Below are 19,267 nucleotides of genomic sequence, written 5' to 3' on the forward strand. Positions count from 1 at the left end.
GGGCAGAATCGACTGAGTTCCGTCCGTTAGCAACTTGACACATGCAAGCTAATTCATAACATCTGCTCTTTTTCTCTGCCCGTATTTTGGGTGAGGACTCGAAAAGATGGTGAGTGTATTCACGTTCCAAGTCCGAGGATTGTGCTGCTCGATTGTCGCAAGACACACATCTCCGCCTTTCCATTCCAAACCCCGATAATAACATAGGCCCAATGCGCTAACTTCTGAACTTACCTAGTCGGCTCTTTTTAACTTTCGGTCGCTGCTTCTCGTCCTGCTTCTCATTATTTGTACCAGCAGCTATGCGCATTCAATAATGCCGGGCATTATGGACCGCAACCAGAACGGGTATGTACTCACCTGAAGGTGCGAGTGCTTGGTCTGAGGATCAGGGATCAACCATCGGAATCAGGAATCGGATATATGAGCAGAAGATGCTAATGACTTTACAATGCAGAATTTTTGGTATCTTCTGGAAGTGTGCTCGTATTGGAGAGAGACTCAGCCCATACGTCAGCATCTGCTGCGTGGTGATGGCAGTAAGTTACTTACCCCATGAGTGATATCTGATGATGAGAGATGAGTGAATGCTTATGGGTGTTTCATTGCAGGTCTCTATCTTCTTCGGTGGCTAAATTGCTACATCTCTCGAATCTCATTGCTACGATCTCCAGTGCACTGGGAACCCCATAACATATCAACCTCGAGCCTTGGATATTCGGTAACTGGAATAACTCCCAAATCAGGACCATAAGAGTAAAGATTCTTACTGGATATTATGGGCACAGGAAGAAATGATACCTCCAGACGAACAAGCTCTTAATGATGCAATGTATAGTACATGATATCCAAATTTACAATTAGATTATGGGGACCTGTGAAAATGACGCTGAAAATGACCGCTATTAACGCCAGAAACGGCTGCCTTTCCACCGTAACTTTGGACGTCTAGTAGCCCCTTCATCGCCCACTGCCCTGTAACACCACTACTCTGCACCCGCCTAGCGCTGTTCGTCATTCTGCGGTCCTGGTGTTGACAATCGACTTACATAGTTCTTCCTCTCGTTTCTACTAGCGACTAAGACGGCGCCGAAAATAGCTCCCCGTCAGCTAAATCTAAGTTCCCTGTAGATTATTCTGTCATGACTACTGGGAACTTGTACGGGTCAGCTTCGGAGTTCCCAAGAGAAGAAAGACTACTCATTTCGGACATTCTAACGACACAAAGCGATACAGCTTTAATATCGATCTAAAAAGATAAAAAGATGATCTAAACCTTCAGCTCAAAACAGAAATTAAACAGCAGCGGATACCTCCTCCCCTTCCTCCAAGGAGATGTCCAACTCTCCAACAACAACATTGACATCAGTCTTGCCAAAGTCGTCCCTCGAGGGCGACGGCGTACGACGCGACTCACCATCCGACAGTGAAGGAGTAGTAGTTTGAGCCGGAGTAAAGACTGGACTCCCAGTCGACGCCGCAGCAGAAGTAACAGTCGTCTGATCGGGAGTAGATCTAGATATGACCGTATTAGGCTTGATCGAAGAAAGCCGAGGCTCAGCCTTAACCGGTGCAACCTCTTCAGTCGCTCCAACATCCTCTTGAGTAGGCATCTTCGCAAGAGCTGTCTTAACCAAGACAGAAATGGATCCACCGCCCATAACCTTGAGTGTGGGAACATCAGCTTCCAACTCCCTCAGGAACCAGGCTCGAATATCGACTGCGACGAGAGAGTCAACGCCCTGCTCGACAAGTGCGACTGACTCGTCGATCTTCTGGTCTTCCGTCATGCGAAGCATGCGCTTGAGATGCGCCACGAAGGCGTCGCGGATGATAGTGTACGCTGCGTCGGCGTTTGGGGCTGTTTGGAGCTGGACACGGACCCGGACGCTCGTTTCGACGGCCTGTACCTCTGACCCTGCCTCCTCACGGGCAATAAAGTGACTGAATTTTACATCGCGGCGGTGGGATTCCTTGACATAGAGATCAGGTGCGATGTAGTTGATTCCCATGGCAACTTGGGCTTCGGTGTTTGAGCCTGGGCGTCCGGACAGGATTGCTTCCGCGAATAGGATGTGAAGATCTTGCTCGCTGATGTTGATGTATCCCAAGGATTGGAAATAGTCGAAGTCGAATGTGTCGGAGTGTGCGGCATAGCCTACGCCGAGGACGGCGGGGATGTTCATTGCAGAGCCGGCAACGCCGCGCTTGCGTCTCTTGTTCACCAAAGATGTCATGAATTCGTTGGCCGCAGAGTAGTTGCTCTGTCCACTCCATCCGATTACAGACGCAATACTGGAAGCAACGACGAAGAAGTCAAGCTCAGTGTCATGGAAAGCTTCGTCAAGAAGGCGTGTACCAAGTACCTTCGGCTTTGTGGCACGCGTGAACTGTTCGTAGGTCATGTTTGCAAAGAGTTCATCGTCCAAAATCATGGCACCGTTGACAACACCGGCAATGGGTGGCAGTGCGGCAACCATAGAAGCGTGGACCGATCGAAGAGACTCCGGCGAGGTGATATCCAGTGAGACCGCTTTCACCACTGCGCCGTATCGAGTGCTCATCTCTTCCACAAATTGGGGATTGACTTTGGGGCTGCGACTCGTGAGGACAATGAATCGGGCTCCGTGGGCAATCATCCATTCCGCGAGAGACTGGCCCAGCTCGCCTGCCATGCCGACGAATAGGTACGAGCTATCACCGCGGAACAAGGGTGCCGAATCAATGGACTGTACCTTAACGGGTACAGAGTCGGACCCTGTCCATTTAATGACAGCAAGAGGCTCGCCGGTAGCCTTGTGATCTGTGATTTTGCTCAAATCGATGCAGTTTGCATTGGCGTCATTGAGGGGAGCTTCCTCGAAACATCGTTGCAGCAAGTTTTTAAGACTTTTCAAGCCATTCACTGCGCTGACTTTGTGGCTGAGTAGTATTTCCTCACTCACTTGGAGACATTCCGGACCCAGAGCCTGCACGATGGCATCTCGAACTGCGTCAGAAGCTCTCCCTCGAGAGAAGTGGACGAAGATAGAGCATTCCGAAACCATGGACTGGATGAGGTGCCGAGGGTAGTGAGAATGGAGGAAAACAGAATCGCTGTTTGGCGTCTGAGATGCGTCCGACGTAGTGAAAACAACATTGATCTTGCTGTCCCAGGCTATCGCTCGAATTGCTGATTTCACGACAGCATCAGGGTCGTGGACCAACAGAGTGCTGCCATCATGGGCCAAAGAAATTATGTTATGCGCCAAAAGACTGGCTCCAACAGAGACAATCTGCGAAGGTTTTGGTGCCGTCGGAACCGTAATGCATTGTTCAAGTGCCACGGTGGCGATGGATTCGCTTGAACTTGTCAAACCTAGCACATGCTCTTTGGTAATGACATCAATGCCAGAGACTAGGCGAGAGAATTGGGAAACTCCAATGGCCACACTTTGCAGAAGAGAAAGAGTAACATGGATGGTGCGATATTCGGTCGCTGGTGGGATCATCAAGGCCAATGGCGATATCTGGCGAATTTCCAGGGCTCGCTCATCGCCACGACCGGTGCCAACCAACTGGATGGTATCATTTGCTGGGTTGGCATGGGAGATAACAGTGCGCCGCTGAGAGTTGTATCTCTCGTTCTTCTTTTTGTCGGGCAGTACCCGAGTGATCAGTTGTCGTCCATGGCGCACAAATATGTCAGGCTCCAGAGTCCACAGCAACGAGTCGGTATCCCAATGTGTAAGTGCCAATTGTCGCAGGATCGTCACAGACAGCTCTGTGGCACTGCTTGGCTGTATACCGTTTTGCACGGCAGGATCAAGGTCAACTGTAAGAATGTGCAACCCCGGATTCTCTGTTCTGATTGTATGAAAGATTCCTGTCATCATGGAGCTGTATGGCTGTTCTTCGCGTGATCCACAGGTAACCCAGATCAAGACACCAGCAGTAGCACAAGCCTTGAGAGCCTCGAATTTTCCAGGAGTCAGATCCTCCAGATACGGCCGATCAAGATCCGTAAGAGAAAGAATAGTAACTCCTCCAGATGAAGCTGCAGCTTTAGCCATCTCAGACACAGCAAACTCTTCCACGGTATTGAAGGTCTCTTTGCTATGGAACCGCTTTTCCATGGTGTCGGAGATCTCTTGACTCAGCTTATAGACTGGCCAGGTTTTTCCTCCGATAATGGCTAGCGCATCGGTTCGGATGCCAGCAGGATGCGCCTTCACAGAAAGGGGATTGCGCAGCAGTGCAACTCGATCGTCGGTGGCTTGAGCGAGGAATACGCTCATTGGAAGAGACGCGCTGATATCGGGGGATGTAGTATCAATGCCCGCAAATCCAGAGTTCTTCAAGACGTTGTCCCACTGGCCCAGAGTGAGCAACGGACCCCAGGGACGGCCAGTCTCAGCTCCGATCCACCAACCGGGCAATGTGCCAACTGTCATTCCACTGAATAGTAAATCGGTCGAAGTGAGCTCAGCAACGACAAGGAAGCCACCAGGTTTGAGCAATCGCCGCACATTCGATAGGGACTTTTCAATATCCACAGAAACATGCAACACATTGACTGCTACCACGACATCATAGGTGCCTTCGACAAACCCTTGTCCAGTTGGCTCTTCCTCCATGTTGAAGGTTTTGAATGCCATGCGACGGGATTCTTGACCAAAGCGTTCTTCAGCTGCCATGAAGAAAGCACTCGAGATATCAGTGAAGGTATAAGATGCATAATTCCCCGAGAGAGAGTCGAGCACCGCAGAAGTGGTGGCACCTGTCCCGGCGCCTACTTCAAAGATATTCAGACCGGGATGACGCTTGGAGATCTGGGCAATAACACGCGCCAGCCAGCGACCCGTAGGGCCGGAGCAAATGGCCCCTTCCTCGTAGAAAGCGCGGAGGAGACCATCCTGGTTCATGTGCTCGAGCATTGAGTTGCCTTCACGGATAGTTGAGACCAGATTATCACCTACAACCTCAACAAATCGGACATCTTTGCGGCCTTCGTATCGAGATAGTATCTCACCAATAGCCTCCCGTGTATCTTCGTTGCAGGACGAAGGTACCTTGTGGTGAGCACCTCGGCTAACCATGGCAACCATGCGGTCGCACCAAGCCAGGTATCGCTGGTAATGAGGCAAGAGGACCTTGCGTTCCTCGGGAGGAATGGAAAGCGAGGCATGGCGCAAGAACCAGTACGAGATTCTGTCCACGTCCTTGTAGAGTTGCACCTCAGATTCAAGCAACGTTTCACCAGATGCAGCTAGCTGTCCATCTGGGAAGGCAACAGGGTACTCGAAACGTGAAAACATAGGAAGATCATTCTTTGAAGTGGCTGGGGCAAATGGCACAAGCGTGGCCCCTTCAAACTGAATGAAAGCATGTGCTAAATCTTCCGTGTGGAGATAAACATCACCCACAACCTTTGAAGCGGTATTCGAGCGAAGGAAAGACTCATACCTAGTGGTGGTTTGTTTCCCACCGTGTCCGAGTGGTGTGAAATAGGGATTGATGGTGATGCTTGCAATTGACACTGGAACATGTAGAGACCACAGCTGGGTATCACCGGGATACGACCAGGCGGCGAATACCGTCTGCAGGGCGGAGTCGAGAAGACCAGGATGAAGGATGAGACCGCCATCCTCGTGTTCAGATTGGTCGGACAATGTGCCAACACTGTATCCAGGCTTGCGGCGGATATTAGAAAGACCACGGAAGGGAGACGAGTAGTTATACCCCACGCGGCTGAGGCTGGTGTAGAACTGCTCAGAATCCACTGGGATAAGGCCGTACGAGTCTGACTTGACAAGCGGAAGCGTATCGGGATACTGAGCGGCTAGTTGGACGAGCGCCTGTCCTTTCGCGTTCAGGTTGATATTTCCCGCATTGTCAACTGAGTAAACGGTCCATTCGGCTGTGCCAGCCACACTAGATATATTGACTGAAGAAAGACTGAATATAGTCTCGACTTGCATTGAGTCATCATCAAAGGCAATTGCACGAGGAATCTCCAGGTTCGTGAGCTTCATGATACTGATAGTGGCTTCTGGGTTCGCATCAAGTGTCACAATTCTGATCGCTTCAAAGGCCATGGAAGCGTATCCTGTGGCCGGGAACACTGTCTGTCCCTGCAGTGCATGGCCACTAAGCCATGGTAGCTCACTCTGCTGCAAAATATTGCGCCATTGGAACTCCCCGGGTGTTGCTGCTTCGGAACAAGGCGCGCCAAGTACGGGATTTGACACATGAGTAGAGCGTCGGTGCTTGAAGTGGTTAGCGACACGACTATCCGTCCAGTACTCGCGTTGGTGCTCAAAGGGATAAAGGGGCAAGTCCGTCAAGGCAGTTCTCTGATTTGAACTGCCAGACAGCAGGTTTTCCACTTCGGAAAACTGCACACTATCAGCACCAAGATGATTCCAAATATATCCAAGTGCTGAACTGAGTTGAACGACATCATCTTGACCCCGAGACAACAGCCCTGTGTATGGTACACTGGCCTCTCCATCGATGGTCGCAGTGGCAGGCCCCTTCAATGCAGCATGGGGCCCAGCCTCGATAGCGAGGTCAAAAGAGCCAGCAACCTTGACAGCTTCGGCTAAGGCACCAGCGAAGAGAACAGTGTTGCACATGTTGTCCACCCAGTACTGATTTGTGACACGCGAGATATCCATGGACTGACCTTCCGAAACGCTAGAATACCAGACTGTGGTTGCGTCTTTGGGCGGCTGAAGGGCCTGAATATCACAATTTTCGAGTGATTGAAGGTAGGAACTAGCACACTTGGACATGTGTGCACTGTGGTAAGCTGTATCGACCTTTAGCTTACGAGCGAATGTTCCTATTGCCTTGAAGAACTCTTCGGCTTCATCCACAGCATCCTCGTCGCCACTAAGAGTCACACTGGACTCGGAATTGACTGCGGCAAGCTGTAGTCGCCCTTCAAACCTCTCAGCACAGATAGATCGGGCCACATCCGTGGATGTACCCACTGCCATCATGGCACCGCGAGGAGCATGGGGGTTGGGGCTCCCAGCCAACTTGGCATGTACACCGCGGAAATAAGCAATTCGAATAGCATCCTTAGCGGTCAAGAAGCCCGCAGCGTATGCAGCGCCGATTTCACCAGATGAGTGACCCACAACAGCGGCAAATGAAACACCAGCTGCGCGAAGAATATCAACAAGGACAATTTGCACAGCGGAGCATAGTGGCTGTGAAAGAGCAGCCTCCGCAAGACGAGAAGTATCTTTGCCTGCAAGCAACTGGTCATGGATCGTCCATTCTGGTCGGTCTGCTGGAGATGGAAGACTTTGAAGAGCATCGTCCAATTCTGCTATACGAGCAATCACAAATGGTGAGGTCTCGAGAAGTCTGGCACCCATGCGTGGCCATTGAGCGCCTTGACCAGTAAATATTCCAAGAATTCGTGCCGGTCGCGACACATTGATACTTCTTGAAGTGAAGTCGTCATTGCTTTCCGAAGCAAGTAGGGTCTCTAGCGAGGCGATGGCATCATTGATATTTTGAGCTGTAACGTGTTTCCTGTATGGTAGAGTAGATCTTCGGTGTTGCAGAGTATATAGGAGATCTGAAAACGCCACATCTGGCTGAGCCTTCAGATATTCTAATTGTTGGGAAATTAAATTGCGAAGAGCTGGCTCAGATGCAGCCGAGAAAACCAGCGGAGTGAAGGCAGCGGAGGAGACTGGAGAGGAAATCGCACGTGGTGCGGGAACATATTCCTCAAGAATGCAGTGTGCATTTGTGCCACCAAATCCGAAACTAAAAAATGAAAGATCAACAATGCGCTCTGATCTGGAACGGAAACCTTTGAGCTTCAATCTGTGAACATACCTGTTGACACTTGCTCTGCGAACTTGGCCTTCGGGAACCGACCACGGTGTTGCTGTGGTAGGAATCTCTAGATGATCGAAAAACGGGGCCACCTTGTCGCTCAGGTTCTGGAAATGGAGATTAGGCGGCACGATTCCCTTTTGTAAAGCTTGAGACGTGCTAATAAGGCTTGCTAGCCCCGCTGTGCTTTCCGTATGGCCAATGACGGTCTTGATTGAACCGACGAGCAGTTTCTGTGCTGCCTGAGCTGCATGCGACCCAGCAGGGAACAGAGCGCTGGAGATTGCTTCGGCCTCCTGGGGATCACCAGCTTGGGTGCCTGTTCCATGAGCATGGAAAAACTGTGGACGGTCGTGAAGATTGTTGATAGGGTCGAGGCCCGCACGAGCATAGCACTCCCGAATGAGAGCAGCCTGTGCCTGATTGCTTGGCATCGTCAAGCCTGGAGTTCTGCCATCCTGATTGACTGCTGTCTCACGAATAATGCACTCGATTGGGTCGTTATCGGCCAAAGCCTGCGACAGTGTCTTTACAATAACAGACGCGACACCCTCACCACGCGCATATCCATCCGCAGCTGAGTCCCACATGGCACAGCGTCCGTTGGGAGACAGCATTCCGAGGTTACTTTCCGATATATACATGACTGAAGAAGTAAGATATTGTCCAGTGCGCTTGAAGTCGATATTTTGATGCGACAAACTCACCTGGGCTCAGAATCAAATTGGCTCCTGCCGCCACGGCCACCTTAGACTTGCCGCTGCGCACGATCTGCACGGCGAGGTCCAGCGCAACGAGACTGCTGGAGCACGCAGTATCCAAAGTCATACTTGGACCATGCCACCCGTAAAAGAAAGAGACTCGGTTCGCCATGATACCCCGTTCCAATCCTGTAGCAGTGTACCGTGGCAACGTCTCGTAGTCCCTTGTTACCATCGTATTCCAGTCATCGGACATCATTCCGACGTATACAGCTGTGTCAGACCCGCGCAGCTTATCCATGGGCTGACCTGCAGCGCAGAGACTATCGTACACTACTTCCATCAACATTCGCTGCTGGGGGTCCATGGCATCGACTTCGCTGGGCTGGATGTTAAAAAATCCAGCATCGAACTTGGTGATACTCGTACGATCAGAATCATCCAACCAATAGGAGTGTGTTGCGTTGGTGGTTCCATGATGGGCACCAACTGGGTGGTAAAAAGGGTCGACATCGAATCGAGATGATGGTGGTTTGCTCGATATGTGGACTGGCTTTTCGATCATCGACCATAGCTTGCTTGGGCTATCAGAACCCCCCGGGAAGCGACATCCAGAGCCAATGATAGCAATTGGTTCAACCATAGTGACCTTTGGTGAGATGTGAAGCCCTGTACCAACAATCGGAGATTGGGATGATTCTATAGATATAAAAAAGGCTCGGACGTGATTGTAGGATGTAGCGATTACAACTTCGAGGAATGGAAATTGAGATGACAAATTTCAAGTCTGAAAGATGCCGAAGATAACCAAAGAATCCAGGGACTATGATAGAGGGCTATTCTGCCTGGAAGAGTGCTTGTAATAAGCTTGTTCGGAGGATTATGCTTCGTTGACCCAACTTGGATTGGAGCATTCACAGGAGTGCCGAATGTTCAGAAGCGGATATAACATTCAGAGATACGTCTATCAACGGCATCTTCGACATGAAGGTTGCATCTAGACGCCACAAGATACCTATGGTGGCGGTCCTACTGCTTGGCAGTGCCGCCAAATTACAGTTCAATTTCCCGTATTTGGGCATATTCCGATTCCGCTCAGTCACTCCGATTTAGATATGCAAGTCAGCCGGTAAAGAGTCTCTTCATTGCCTAATAGGGCTAGTTTACTCGGAGAATTCAAAAGAAGCATATGAATATAGACTCGCAGAAGATACGACGACCGGATCGGCCACTCTACCTAGGTATGTAGGCGCTGTCTCATCCAAATGGCAAGAGTCAAGATTGTTGTCAACTGAATGCAATGCTCGAATACAGGCGGTAGAATGGTCCCCGAGAATTAGTTGAAGACGTGCAATCAAATACTGGCAACGTTGCATTAAGGGAACATGGAACACAGTTCACAAACTATTCGAATTTCTTACAATAGATAATGCTAGGCGGAACATCTGTCCCAAAGTCCACTAATAACGTATTCAAGTTGTCATAGTACTAAATACGGTCCTAGTTATGACCAGTTTTGCCCTGGCATATTCATCATCATCCAACCTTCAGTTGGTCTCTCCAATGCGTTGAAGTTTGGTCCGAATGGTTGAACTTGCTGATTGGACGAAGCCAACATTCCAAAGGAGCCTGTCATTAGAAAATGATCGGCTATAGCTTAGTTAGACCAGGTAAGAGATAAAGCTCGACTAGAAACTCACGCTCGAATAAATTCATATTTTCTGGTAATAGCAGCCTTTCATCCAGTGGTTGGCCCGTAGCTTTGGCACAATTCTCGAGTAAAGCGTACGTTTGATAATTGTCTTGTAAATCGCGAGAGACATCTTGGTTGAAAGACAGGTCGGACTTGTGACCATCGCCAGCCTTTGCGAGGACGAAACTCACAGTTTCGGCGGCTTTTGTTGCTTCTTTGGAAGTGGAACTCCTTCGCATCCAGATGGACCTGGAGATTTGAAGGGCTGCCCGAATCTCCTGTTCCCGCTGTAATGTTTTCCCCCGACACAACATGGAGCATAGTACCATAGTAGCAGTGAGGAATTGATGGTTCATTAGGGAGGTCACACGGAACCTCATGGTATAAAGTTGGCCGCCCGGGCATGTTTCCTCATCAAGCATGTGTTGGATGTTCAGCATGCCCAGCGAAGCATCCAAGCATGCTGTTCGCGAGTATTTCATTGGATCGTCGTCTGTATTAGCCGAGCTTGTATACAGAAACCGTCGATGAAGAACAATCTGCCCCTTGTAAACCATATGACCCAAGAATAATCGCGACATGATAACCTGCGGAGAGTCCGTCACACTCGTCGCCAAGGGCTTCATCTGCAAAAGGGGCGGAATACTGGCTGCGGCTTCTTGCAGTATGCCGTCAACGCGCATGACTTCTGCATAACTACATGGCTGAACCGCATCTGTGAGGTCGGCCACTGTGCCCAGTGCTGCCAAGATACGACGTCGAGCGATCAGTCCAATGGAATTGGTGTATTCAGTCAAGGGACGCGATGGAGGAAGGTCTACAGACTGTTCGTCAAAGTCCGTGTCGTTCAAATTTCGCGGCTCTGCTGTGTCCCATTTCCAGTCGGATATCATGCGTGGCATGCCCATTTGGTTGGACACAAGTGTGTCGCCCATTAAGACTGTTGCCCACAAACGGCGACGCATCTCCCCCTGAAAGGGAGAAATTCCTGGGAAATGACTGGGATCGCGGTGGTAGCCCATCCGCATGGCCAGATTTATTTCCAGGGCCATTAAATACCACGTATCTTGATCGGCATCCGTGCGAAGGCAAAATTCAATATAAACGTAGTTGATCACCGTTTGAAGAACATACGGCCCTGTTCTAGTGTATTCGCCCAACACTAGACATTGGACGATCTTTTCTCGATAGAGATCAATTTGAAGCGTCAGATGTTCAACTTCGGCGTCGAATGTATCCGTAGTCAAACAGGCAAGGCAAATCATGCTGAACAGAAGACCGATCCACATGATTGGAACGCTGGATGGATTCGTCCAAAATGCCTCATACTACTCTCATTAGCGAAAATGTTCAATGCTCACAATGGAGAGAACTTGCCTCTCTTAAAAAGCTTGGACCATGAACGGCTGCTGTAAAGATAGTCAATACCAGATACACAGACCCCGATGGAGCACCAAGTAGAGTACGAACAAGCAGAAACTAGATCTAGATAATTGAAAAATCGAGATATGTAGCGATCAACAGCAGCCTTGGGGGGAAGCGCTGCCAAAATCTCGCCACGAGAAGCGATCTTACGGCATCCGTAGAGGAGTAGCGCATACCCAGATCTTGGCCGGAACGGGTCCTGGGCAGGCTCGTCTGACAGTTGGTCTGGGGTATTAGCTAGTCGTAATTGCTCATCGCGATCAAAGTGGTCCTTTAAATCTGCGATGCCATCGAGAATCGCCGCCCAGTGATCACCACCTACATACCGTAGCTCAGACTCACTGATGCGCATGCTGCCGCATTCTGAATGCCCGTCGATCGGCGCTTCCATGACAGGGTCCATGGTAGGGGTCCCCTGAGACACCGAGCGAGCAGATTCTGGCACTGGCACTGAGGTATTATGGCCTCTGTTTGCCGAGTCGCCCATCAGCGACACGACCAGTCGTTCTAGTTGTATCAGTCGGTCGTGGACCCCTGGGGCCGCAGCCGCAGACTGAGGCTTTGAATTGCCAGTTAAACCCGCGTTATCGGCATAAGTGCAAATCTGTCCTCGAGAAGAACAGCAAGAGCAAGGATTCTGACGATCACATCGCGATCTGCACAACAAAAAAAGAACAGATCGTCGTGTGAGTGCTGGTCACAGACGGGCTCACGGAATGGCATTCTTACTTACGGCGGCGGCACGGATTACATGACAGTATCGGCTTGTCCCGTTGCCGACTTGGCTTTGGTCGAGGATGTGATATAGAATCGGCCCGGGGATGCACTGCCTCTGGTTCCATTGAAGGCGTTGGATTGGTGCTTGACATCACAACAATTCCCGAGTGGTTCTATGATACTGTCGGATGATCCTGTCCTGGTCCAATATACTCAAATTTCGTAGGCGGCAGTCACAATCACGCAAATTCAATAGCCCAAGCCAATGTTGTCAAACACGAAGTTGGTCACAACGGAAAACCGAACAAAGTCCGGGAAGTCAGCTGGTCTCCGATGATCCGACCCTCCGACCCTCCGATCGTCCGGTCCGGTCCGTGCGTCTGAGATCTATGTAGATCCACGATGGCTTCTCTCGCGATATGTCTTCACTTTCGGTTTATCTCTCCGTTTCTTCCATTTCTAATCCCCTGCTACCATCGGAGCACCATGGCTGGACCCGACAAGCCACCATATGCAGCTTTCTTTACGTTTTGAAGCTGCTCAGTCAGCCCACTAATCCCTATCTCCGTGATCCACCTGAAAGAAAGCCTATAGGGAAAATCTATCACTCGGCTCAAAATGAGTTTAAATGGCAGAGCAACGCTGGACACGCTGGTTGAGCGCATTTTACTTTGACTTTATTTTACACCTTGCCGTAAGGATGTCTTCCACCGCAAGCTCCACCAACTTCGCCCCAAGTCAACTGGAGGCTGGCCCAGAAAAGAAGGATAATTCTATGATCGTCGACTGGGACGGACCTGAAGATCGTGAGAATCCCCGAAACTGGTCACCGCGCAAAAGATGGGGACATGTCGTTATCATCTCGATATTGGCCTTGATTACGTATGTTTCATGCTTACTTCCCTCTTTAATCGAAGCGACCGTATGGAGTGCTGCTGTACCCTTTCGTCTTACTCCCTTTATCTATTAGTTCTCTTTTAAAATTTGTGACAATCGCTTACGTGTTCTTGAACAGCAACATGGCCCCCACAATGTGTGCACCCGGGGCGAAGGATATCGCCGCGGATCTCCACATCACTTCTACAGTTGTCAGCACGCTTACTGTGACGCTCTATGTCCTCGGCATTGCCATTGGCCCCATGTTCATGTCACCATTGAGTGAGATGTACGGCCGGGTGCCCGTTTACCACGCTGCCACGACCATATTTGTCGCCTTCATCATTGGTAACGCTTTGAGTAAGACCACCGCCCAATTCATGATCTTTCGATTTATTTCGGGATGTGCAGGCGGTACTCCAATGGCATTGGGGGGAGGGACCATTGCGGACATTACCAGCGTGCAGCAACGAGCCGTAGCGATGGCATTGTTCAGTATGGGCCCGCTTGCGGGGCCAGTGAGTGTTATCTTCTGTTTGCAAAACCTGAAACGGAACTAATTTCCTTTCTTCAGGTGCTCGGACCCGTTATTGGGGGCTTTGTGGCGGCCAGTAAGGGCTGGCGTTGGACATTTTGGCTTCTTGCCATTCTAGGTGGGTTTTTCGGGCTCACTGCTGTGCTTGTTCTGCGAGAAACACACCCCAAAGTACTACTAGAGCGGAAGGCCGCTTATCTGCGGGCTAGTACGGGGGATTCCAATTGGCGCTCGAAATTGGACAGCACCTTGTCGCCCCGCCAAGTCCTCCTGCAAGTACTGGTCCGTCCAGTAATGCTTCTTGTGCGGTCGCCCATTCTCTTCGTGATCTCCCTTTACGTGGCGCTGGTGTTTGGTGTCATGTATCTGCTCTTCACCACATTTACAAGTGTCTTCGAGGGCCAGTACGGATTCTCAACCTCGATTTCGGGGCTCACCTATCTTGGACTCGGCGTGGCGCTAGTGATAAGCATGGTACTTTTCAACTTGCTAAACGGTCGCGTGCAGGCAGCACGCATGAAAGCTGACGGGGTGCAAGTACCCCGCCCTGAGTACCGTCTTCTTCTCATGATCTGGTTTAGTCCCTTCGTGGCTGGAGGATTGTTTCTCTATGGCTGGACGGCATACTACAAAGTCCATTGGTTTGTTCCCATTCTTGGCACAAGCTTAATGGGCTTTGGTGCTTTCTTTGTTATTGTAGGCTTTCTTTTCTTGATGTTATAGCCTCGAGTTTTGTTGCTAATATTTTTTAATTTAGACACCTGCGCAATTGTACCTGATCGATGTCTTTGGGTCCGAGGCCGCGGCATCAGCCTTGGGAGCCAACAATCTACTTCGGTACATTTCCAGCACATTCTTGCCCCTCGCCGGGCCCGCAATGTACAGCAGTCTGAACTATGGGTGGGGAAATTCCTTGTTAGGGTTCATAGCGTTGGCGTTTGTTCCAGCGCCTGTCCTCTTTTACAAGTACGGAGAGCAGCTCCGTACGAAAGCGAGCGCGTAATCTAAATTAGCTCGGCAGATTCTAAGCGATGTATTTAGCTTCGCTTGTGAGACTACAAGGATAATATCATGTAACATTTCTTTTTAGACTGCAATCAGGAACAAGTAAAAATTACCGATGGACCAATCAACTAGAATTCAATTGAGTGATTAAGTTAGATCTAAGGTTAACGATGTCACCAATGCAACCTGCAAGTTCAGCCTAGTCCCTATTCATAGAATGTAGCCGTTTTACGGAGGGTCCTTTCGTATATGCGGAGGCTACCTAATCCACGAAACCGCCTAGACCGACGAAGATGGATCTGCAGCTAAACGGGAAGATCAGCATCTGCTTTGCCAAATCGACGCGTCCCGTAAGTCACCAATCTTCATCACTTCCAGGCGTCCATAGACCCGTATCGGCCAATGCAACTGGCTGCATGTCATAAATAATCCTTGACCAATAGCTCCCCGCGCCACAGCCATGCAATCTGGCGTCTTCAGACCAAGTCTTAGTCGGACGGGGAGTGCGAACCTACTAAGTACATGCTCTGGGCTCGTAAGGTAACACCCCGGTGGGATGTCATCTGGGCATCTACTTTATTTACTCATTAAACAAATCAAACCACGTTGAATAGAACTACACCGCGTGGTCAACACAATGGAAACGCTAGGCCCAGTTTCCAATGGCTGTTCCTCTGCTGCCGCGCCGCTGCGGGCATCATGCGATCGATGTCGTACACAAAAGCTACGATGTGTGCCCTCCTCCAAAACGAACTCTTACTCGGCATGTCAACGCTGCCTGAAGGCTAAAGAACCTAAACCATGCACCTTCAGTCGACGACTACGAACTGGAAAGCCGAGGGGGAACGGAGAGTCGGACAAACAACCGGGTCTGTCGCAGAGGGAGCGGAGTGCATCCAAGACGTCCTTACCGGGCATGAGCATATTCACATTATCGAGTCTCTCTGCCTCGGAGACCGCATCAGATGGACCGGCTCGGCTGAACAAGCCGTCACCCAAGGGGCAGGAACATAACACACATGAGACATTCCCGTCAGTCACATTTTTGGGGGGGTTATGGGCCCAGAATGATCCCATGCTTCATTGTGCGCAGTGGGACCAGATAGATGCGCTTGCCTATTTAGAGCCCATGAATAGCCAGCCGGACGAGGACCCCTGCAGCTCCGACACAAAGGAGAGCATAGACCTACTTGCAGGGACAGCATGCGACGACTTCGCTGATTTCCTAGACCGTGCAGGCCCATTCCCGTCTTCGCCATACACCATTGACCCAGGTCTAGCCCCGGAAATGGATATGGACATGGGAGTGAGCATGGATACCCTTGCAGGGGAGAGACCCAATCTACTAGTCGATCTCTCCACTCTTCTCTCAAAAATGGCCCATTACGAGGCCCAGCTTGCAGGTTTAGACGGGAGCAAGCTAGAAAATTATCCAATCGGGGATGCTCTGTTTCTCTCCAAGCGCTTTCACGCGATCCTCACAGACCAAAGCCATCTTCCCACTATCGACGCCTCATCCGACCTAGACATGCCAACCAGGCTGCTCACACTCTCCTGCTATATCACACAAACACGGATATATTCCGCTGTTTTTGCCTTTCTCCGAGAGCACATTTCAAAGCCCTCGGACCCGTGCTCTGCCCACGGATCCACACACTCTCCCCATTCTCCACATTCTTTGATGGCGGATATAAATGCGTACCAGGGGTTGCGACTGGGTCAGCTACAGACAACTTGCATGTGTGTCGGGTTTGAGACCGCCATGCGTACTAAAAGAGCTGTTTCTATGTTGCTAGACGCGTTGAATGATATAGAGCGAGCTCTGGGATTGCCGGGGTCGTTCCGGGCCGTCCAGTCGCAGATGTCGAGAGAGATGTCTCAGGGGGTGATGGTGGATACGGTTCCCCTATTTGATGAAAGTGTCATGGCGGGATTGGAAAACGGACGGTGGCAGAAGAAAATAAGAGAAGAAGAGCGGCAGTTATGTGATAAGGTTGAGGATGTGGATTACTTGCTGCGTAGTTTATTAGCTAGTACTTAGATGGTTGCTTTCCATGTCCTGGATGTGATCTGCTCTGAAAGCCCTTAGATAGATAGATTCTCAAAGAGGTAGACTACCACGACCAAAGCCCAGGTAGCCTTCCATTTTTCCAACAGCTATATGAATGCAATTCCGATTTTTCTCTACAAACGAGCAGTATACGTCCAATCACCGGTAGGATAAGAACTTCATACACCAGCATTGACTTAGGTCAACCCAGCTGTGGCTGGCCAATGCACATATTTCCAAGATAGGGTTTTGGTTGACCGGTTGGCTGTGGCTCGGACCAGGCTCTTTACGGCCTTTTTTGTCGGAATCGGCGCCTGATTAGGCGCACTCTTTTGGAAGTTCCGATGGAATTTTCGGTAACCTGTGGTCTCATTTTGGTTTTCGGCGTCGGCCAATGTCTTACCTGAACAGGAATAGTAAGCTATCGACTGGCCGGGACCCCGAGAGCCATGTTGGGTATCAGGCCTAGCATAGATATGAGAGTGCGTTTCCTCCTTGTGGCTCGCAACTGTTGATACACCAATATAGTATACAGTAATTATCTCGGGAGTTACTTCTGAACGGCAAACTTAGAATGCCAGTCCCTAAGTCTGCAGTAATTGTAAGTACCCGTCGCCCAAAACGCAATTTACACCAGCTAAACAGTCCAGATCGGCGGGTCCGTTGCCGGTCTCTTACAAGGTCTGCAACTAAAGCGCCAAGGGGCAAACGTCATAGTCCTTGAGCAGGACCCCTCCAAAGACCGCCACAGCCACGAATCAGGTGTATCAATTGGGCCGACGGTAGTGAAACTGTTGGAAAAATACGACGCCACAGGTCGACCAGCCGCCATCCCAGCCCGGTTCCTCAGCGCAGCATGGAGGCAACGACTTCGCGTTGCGAGCATGGTTTGGAACCATAATATGAGCAACTGGGGTTGTCTTTATCTCATTCTGCGTGCCAACTTTGATGGGTTTGAATCACAGACTGTGCCTCGGCCACCGGCTTCGAAGGAGACAGATGGTCAGGTGGAGTATCGACCTGGCAAGCGTGTGACTGGTGTCACCTATGATAAGGACAAAGGCCTTGTTCATGTCGAGTATGTGGATGTTTTGAACGGGGACGTCAGCACTGTTAGCTCGGATATGGTTATCGCTGCTGATGGTGTGCATTCGACTGTTCGAAAGATCTTGCAGGTCCCCACACGTAGGGATTATGCCGGGTATATTGGATGGCGTGGAACTGTTCCCGAAGCACGATTATCCAAAGAAACGGTGGAATATTTCTCCAATCGACTCAACTTCACCTTTATGAAGGGGACATATTTCATCAGGTAAGGCTATAATCTCCTTTCATTGTTTGAGGATCATTTCTTCGTGCGTTGCCTGCTGCCACTGTTCTGACTTCTCTCGACAGCTACCTCATCCCAACCGAAGCTGGCGACATCCAGCCCGGTAAACGCCTCGTCAACTGGGTCTGGTACTTCACCGTGCCGGAAGGATCACCAGAAATGAAAGAGATCTTCACAGATGTTCAAGGAAAGACCCATCCTAACACTGTGCCACACGGTCAAATAAAACCCGAAGTCTGGTCCAAGCAGATAGCTCGTTATGTGTCGGATATGACACCACCACTGGCGGAGATTGTCACCAAGACACCGCGACCATTCGTCACAAAGGTTGGTGAGGCTGAAGCTACCCAGTCAAGCTTCTTTGATGGGCGACTTGTGCTGGTCGGGGATGCGTTCACTGGATTCCGCTCTCATTTGGGGATGGCGTCGGAGCAGGCGGCGCGTCATTGTTTTCAGATGGATCGCGTTTGGAGGGGAGAGATCACGCAGGAGGAGAGAGATCGCGAAGCGAGGTTTTATTCCAAGCGGTTTTTACTGCTGAATCGGCTGATCGGGTTGACTGGGTTAGGCTTAGTGTTGGAAGTTTGTAGGGTTCTAATCGCCTATCTGGTGTTGATGGTTCAGCATCGACTCGGTTTGGTGTAAGTGTTCGTTAGATTTGGTGCTGGAAATGCAGGTTTTCTCTATTCTGACAGATTCGCTGCTGTTAAGTTGATGCTCCATTGTGGCATTAATTCTGACTCCGGCTTAAATTAGTTACTACCCCAATCGACTTCAATTCTGTACTCTAAACGCCCGGCTCTGAAGCTTCGGTTCACGTGCCAAAATGCCTCAATTCTATATTCATGTACACATGTTTGCTTGCTATGACATACCCCTCAGTAATGAGAGTGAAATTTTGAATATCAAATAAGTGAGTCATGCATAGAGACGTTGACAGGAATAATCATCGAATTCTACCCATGGATGTTCGCCGATTCAGACAAACGACAATTCGATTTTTCTCACTACTTGGACGAGATTCTGACCGATTCAAAAGCTGCCACAAAGAGCTGAGAAATTCAATTGGTACACTTTGCTTCGCAAACCTTCT

The 19,267-nt window shown here is 50.1% G+C and overlaps 6 protein-coding genes across 6 annotated transcripts; 4 read left to right on the top strand and 2 right to left on the bottom strand.

Annotated features, from left to right (window-relative positions):
* Positions 1-238: 238 nt before the first annotated feature.
* On the top strand, positions 239-693 carry N7529_004626 (uncharacterized protein; the record flags this gene model as incomplete). The annotated part of the gene is made up of 3 exons (XM_057240153.1): positions 239-352; positions 393-559; positions 612-693. Coding segments are annotated over 3 exons (363 nt in total), but the record flags the coding sequence as incomplete, so codon positions are not given.
* Positions 694-1,295: 602 nt separating this feature from the next.
* On the bottom strand, positions 1,296-9,186 carry N7529_004627 (uncharacterized protein; the record flags this gene model as incomplete). Its single annotated transcript, XM_057240154.1, has 3 exons — positions 1,296-7,770; positions 7,843-8,488; positions 8,550-9,186. The coding sequence occupies 3 exons, from the start codon at positions 9,184-9,186 to the stop codon at positions 1,296-1,298; spliced, it is 7,758 nt and encodes a 2,585-aa protein (XP_057099449.1).
* An 861-nt stretch (positions 9,187-10,047) lies between these two features.
* N7529_004628 (putative transcription factor) lies at positions 10,048-12,148 on the bottom strand (the record flags this gene model as incomplete). The annotated part of the gene is made up of 3 exons (XM_057240155.1): positions 10,048-10,193; positions 10,244-11,564; positions 11,678-12,148. The coding sequence occupies 3 exons, from the start codon at positions 12,146-12,148 to the stop codon at positions 10,048-10,050; spliced, it is 1,938 nt and encodes a 645-aa protein (XP_057099450.1).
* A 930-nt stretch (positions 12,149-13,078) lies between these two features.
* N7529_004629 (MFS transporter) lies at positions 13,079-14,792 on the top strand (the record flags this gene model as incomplete). The annotated part of the gene is made up of 4 exons (XM_057240156.1): positions 13,079-13,260; positions 13,394-13,772; positions 13,829-14,485; positions 14,547-14,792. The coding sequence occupies 4 exons, from the start codon at positions 13,079-13,081 to the stop codon at positions 14,790-14,792; spliced, it is 1,464 nt and encodes a 487-aa protein (XP_057099451.1).
* Positions 14,793-15,431: 639 nt separating this feature from the next.
* On the top strand, positions 15,432-16,835 carry N7529_004630 (Zn(II)2Cys6 transcription factor domain-containing protein; the record flags this gene model as incomplete). The annotated part of the gene is made up of 1 exon (XM_057240157.1): positions 15,432-16,835. The coding sequence occupies one exon, from the start codon at positions 15,432-15,434 to the stop codon at positions 16,833-16,835; it is 1,404 nt and encodes a 467-aa protein (XP_057099452.1).
* Positions 16,836-17,418: 583 nt separating this feature from the next.
* On the top strand, positions 17,419-18,819 carry N7529_004631 (FAD binding domain protein; the record flags this gene model as incomplete). The annotated part of the gene is made up of 3 exons (XM_057240158.1): positions 17,419-17,449; positions 17,490-18,156; positions 18,240-18,819. 3 exons carry the CDS (start codon positions 17,419-17,421, stop codon positions 18,817-18,819), a joined length of 1,278 nt encoding a protein of 425 aa, XP_057099453.1.
* Positions 18,820-19,267: the final 448 nt, after the last annotated feature.

Source organism: Penicillium soppii (assembly GCF_028829465.1).
Source record: "Penicillium soppii strain IBT 18220 chromosome Unknown utg000004l, whole genome shotgun sequence".
In the NCBI taxonomy this organism is placed as follows: Eukaryota; Fungi; Ascomycota; class Eurotiomycetes; order Eurotiales; family Aspergillaceae; genus Penicillium; species Penicillium soppii.